Source organism: Etheostoma spectabile, chromosome 4 (assembly GCF_008692095.1).
Source record: "Etheostoma spectabile isolate EspeVRDwgs_2016 chromosome 4, UIUC_Espe_1.0, whole genome shotgun sequence".
NCBI lineage: Eukaryota > Metazoa > Chordata > Actinopteri > Perciformes > Percidae > Etheostoma > Etheostoma spectabile.
This window is the reverse complement of record NC_045736.1, coordinates 3,270,964-3,274,835: the sequence shown is the minus strand read 5'-3', so window position 1 is coordinate 3,274,835 and position 3,872 is coordinate 3,270,964. Positions and strand designations below refer to the sequence as shown.

The following is a 3,872-nucleotide window of genomic DNA, read 5'->3' as shown; positions in this document are numbered from 1 at the left end:
TGATCAGGCCGATTGCCAAGGGGACCCAAGTGTGCCCCAACTGTGCATCGCTAAGCCCCCCCATTAAGTACCACTAAACCATTTTAAATTAATTTTCAAGTAAAAGGAAAACAATTAGACTAATTAACAATTGATGCATCCAAGGCAATGTATGCAGATTCAATGTGAGCATTGAGAAACGTTTTTACTAACCACTGTTGATTGATGCAACATACATGTAAGGCTCAGCTGGTCCTTTAAGAGAGGACACCTCACCCTCCAAGACGTTTCCTCTGGCTACGGGACTGTATCTGATACATGGTTCCACTGAGTGTTACTAATCCACCTTTGACTATTAAACTGAACCACCTCCAACTTGTTGCTGGGGACTACCTTCTCAAATGAGATTATTTAAATGATGGAGGTACAGGGAGGGACAAAAGGCTGCTTGCAGGGATTTATAGGTAAACATGCCAAAGTCCTCCAGTCTATGTGCCAACAACATGCAGGCATTGGATGTCTTGCCAGGATAGAAATGTTTAAGGGGTTGAGAAGAAGAGGCCTCATTCCCAAACCTGTATTTAAGGCAATGCTCTTTCAGTAGAGTTCAACAGAAAATCCACCAGGTTTGAAAACAAAACAAAACAAAACAAGACAAAACAAAAAAAGACAAAAAAAAAGGCACAAACGCAGTCTTTCACTGTCAGTCATAATGGAATGAGAACACTTGCTGACCTGTCTCATTTGTAATTGTCAACCAACTTGAAAATGGCAAAAAGTTTGACCACTTTGTTGCATTCGTCCGGATATCTTAAAAGAGCAGGACTGATTCATCCGTAGTGCAGAGTCACAATCACATAGCTCTGGTGATTTTTGATGAAAGATAAAGCACAGAAAGAACAGAAAAATAAGAAAAGAAGACGACTATGCATCGTCTGTGTATGGATCCTACTGGCATTCAAAAAGTACATCTTGTCTAGTGTTTCAAAAAAGCACTGTCACTCAAGGTTGTCACTGCGTGATGGTTGAGTCTATCCTCTGTAATCCAAGGTCTGGGAGAGACAATGCAACACATTTATGCTGATCAGTCTGTGCACTGCTGATCAGTGAATGCATCGCTCATCATCAGTGTTCCATTTTGTTTGTGCGCCAACTATTGTCAGCTCGGCTACCTCTTTCCCATAATAAGATGCCAGCTTGATGTGGCAGGGGTGAGACGTAGGACTGGCATTTAAATTTCCACTGAGTGGATGAGGACACTGTCAAAGAAGAAGACTGGTATGAGTGGTCAAAGACTAGGGATGTTTGTATTTTTACATAGTAGCTTCCTCTTCCATTGGTTCCTCTTCAGCCCTGGGGGAAAAGATAATACCATAAACAATGCTGCAATATTATTGGCTTACAGGACCATGACTGTACACTTTACGTGCTGCACTGTACATGCTATTATAAAACATTGTATTAAACCGAAGTACAATAACCGCGGTACCAAGGAAAGGTAGTAGGAGACAACACAATTTTGTGTTGTCATAGATGGACACTTAACACAACACATGTAACACTTCCAGCGTAAACAGTCATTGAGATGGGGTGTCAGACACCAAACCCAGCATAATATGCTGCAAATGAGGTTGATGAGAGACTGAATCTTATTATTGTAACAGTTTGAAGTTCTGGGGAATATGCATATTTGCTTTCTTGACGAGGGTTAAATGAGAAGATTGATACCACTCTGAAGCTACAGGCTGCAGTTGGTTGTCTTAGCAAAAACTCTTCTTCTCAATTAACTTGCAGCAAGAAAGCAAATAATCCTATTTCACAAAATGTTAAGCTATTCCTTTAAACATGCAAAAATATCTACCAGTCACTGAGAACTACTACACATAGATAACGGTGTGTACCTCTTTCCAATGTGCTTGTTGGCGACAGACAACAAGGCCATAGCGGACACAGTCTCAGCTTCCTCTGCATCATGACGTAGGGCTTCGCTCAACGAGCAACCGAGTGTGGAAGCAGAGCGCTTCAGGGAGCGCCAGTATTTACCTACAAAAGACCAGGACAGGTAAAGGTCACTTACATGTAGTCAACGAGAACAGTTGCAGTGCACACTGGACCACTGGCTATTCATTGCTGAGAGATTTGGTGATAGTGGCCCTACAGTTTTTGTATGTGTATGTAATAACTACAGATCAATATATAAATATAGTAAAATCTAAACCAAATATCATTCAGTAAGATACATTAAATAAAGCACAATTACGTAGGGGCTGATGCATGTTATATATAAATAAATATTCTACTCACTTTGTATTTCAAGAACTTTCTCCATAGAGTGGACAGCGTTGGCATTCGGTCTCTGCTGCATCACCTCGTCAGGAATGGGGTCCAACTGAAAAAATAAATAATAACTTGTAAACAAATTTCCTGCTTAACCTTTTCTACCAAAAATAATTTACAGACTCTGCAGTAGTTACATCTTTAAGATCATTTAAGACACTCACTTGGCACTGAACCTATGCCCACTGGGAACATCGGCTAAGTACATTAAATGTTTCGTGGCATTTCTTTTCGATATAGTGAGTATAATGGCCAGTTGTATTTTTATGAATGTGACTGACAGGTGTTCAGAAACGCTCCAAATCCCGGCAGAAACCTCTCAAGATCACTTTTGAATGTGGACCACAGCCAGGTGTTGAATCACTCCAAGAGGTGGGGAACAAGCTTAAGCTGCTGACACAATAAAAAATAGGGCTGCAGATGCACACCTCCTCCCACTCACAGAGAGCTTTGCTACTTTTTGACACAAACTACAATGTGTGCTTTGTACTGTGTCCCACTCAAAGGACACATACTAGCGTGCACAGATGTATATTGTACACATGGAAACCGCCTTCACATAAACATATCCATGCATCCATGCTCATGCACACACTCAAACACATACACACACCTCAGGGAGCACGGCTAAGCCTATGAAACTCTCCAAGCCACAACTCAGAGGAAACAGAAATATTCCCCAATGTGCCTTCCCAACCCGGAATGATTCAATTTCCCCTTTTGGCCGACTTCACATACAACACTTTCTCATCCCATTTTGTCAAACAGGCCCATTCAGCTCTACATTCCAGCACAGACGACAAGCATCCCTTCTCTGCTCAATCATTACCCCAATGGAATAAAGGACCAACTGAGAAACATGTAAAGAGAGACATAGAGAAAAAAAAAAAAAGACTTGGCCAAAGACTTGGAAGTAGAACGGCAGAGAGAAAAGGAAAAAGTCATCGTCGGTTGGTCTCGCTTGGCCAAGGCTGGAAGTTTTCTTTTAATTAAAACAAATAGTGTGTGGGAGGGGTCAGCGGGGGCCGAGTAAAGAGGCAGTCTGGGGAGAGGGATACTTTAATCCGGCTGTGGCACGACAGGCTACATAATGCACACAGGAATGGACAGAGGTGCGTGAGCACAGACACACGTCTATTTACATTGGGTTATTTGCTCTTTGGCTGACACTCTTCAAGAGCAACTGACAAAAGCGTCAGTCAAGTGGCTTAATTGTCTCGTTTGCTAGAAAGATGTCAGGCAACAGGCAGAGCGTGTTTTGTGACTGTCCATAAACCCCTCTACAGTTTATCCATGCAATCACTCAATCCCGAGCGTATGTTTTTCACATTGCAACAGTTACAATCAGCCCTCAACTGCTGTTCTATTAGTCTCACATTGTCAGACCTTCCTCCAAGGTGCTGCGGAGGAGGGTCTGGCGAGTTCACAGCATTTTGGGATGACAGAATAACGTGTTCAGTTTTATTGGCATTTCTTTAACGTGTGTACGTTCAAAGGTTGTTTTAGTTGTGCAAGAGAAAACTCAGATTGGACAGATAGTTTAGCTAGCTGTCTGG

General features: G+C 42.0%; 1 protein-coding gene across 3 annotated transcripts in view; it reads right to left on the bottom strand.

Annotated features, from left to right (window-relative positions):
- Positions 1-1,289: 1,289 nt before the first annotated feature.
- The window catches only part of hdac4 (histone deacetylase 4), a gene marked incomplete in the record, with an annotated part of 176,687 nt that continues 174,104 nt past the window's right edge, over positions 1,290-3,872 (bottom strand). For all 3 annotated transcript variants that reach the window (XM_032512920.1, XM_032512921.1, XM_032512922.1), the window contains 3 exon segments: positions 1,290-1,332; positions 1,881-2,022; positions 2,284-2,368. In XM_032512920.1, coding sequence (XP_032368811.1) covers positions 1,293-1,332; positions 1,881-2,022; positions 2,284-2,368 — 267 coding nt within the window.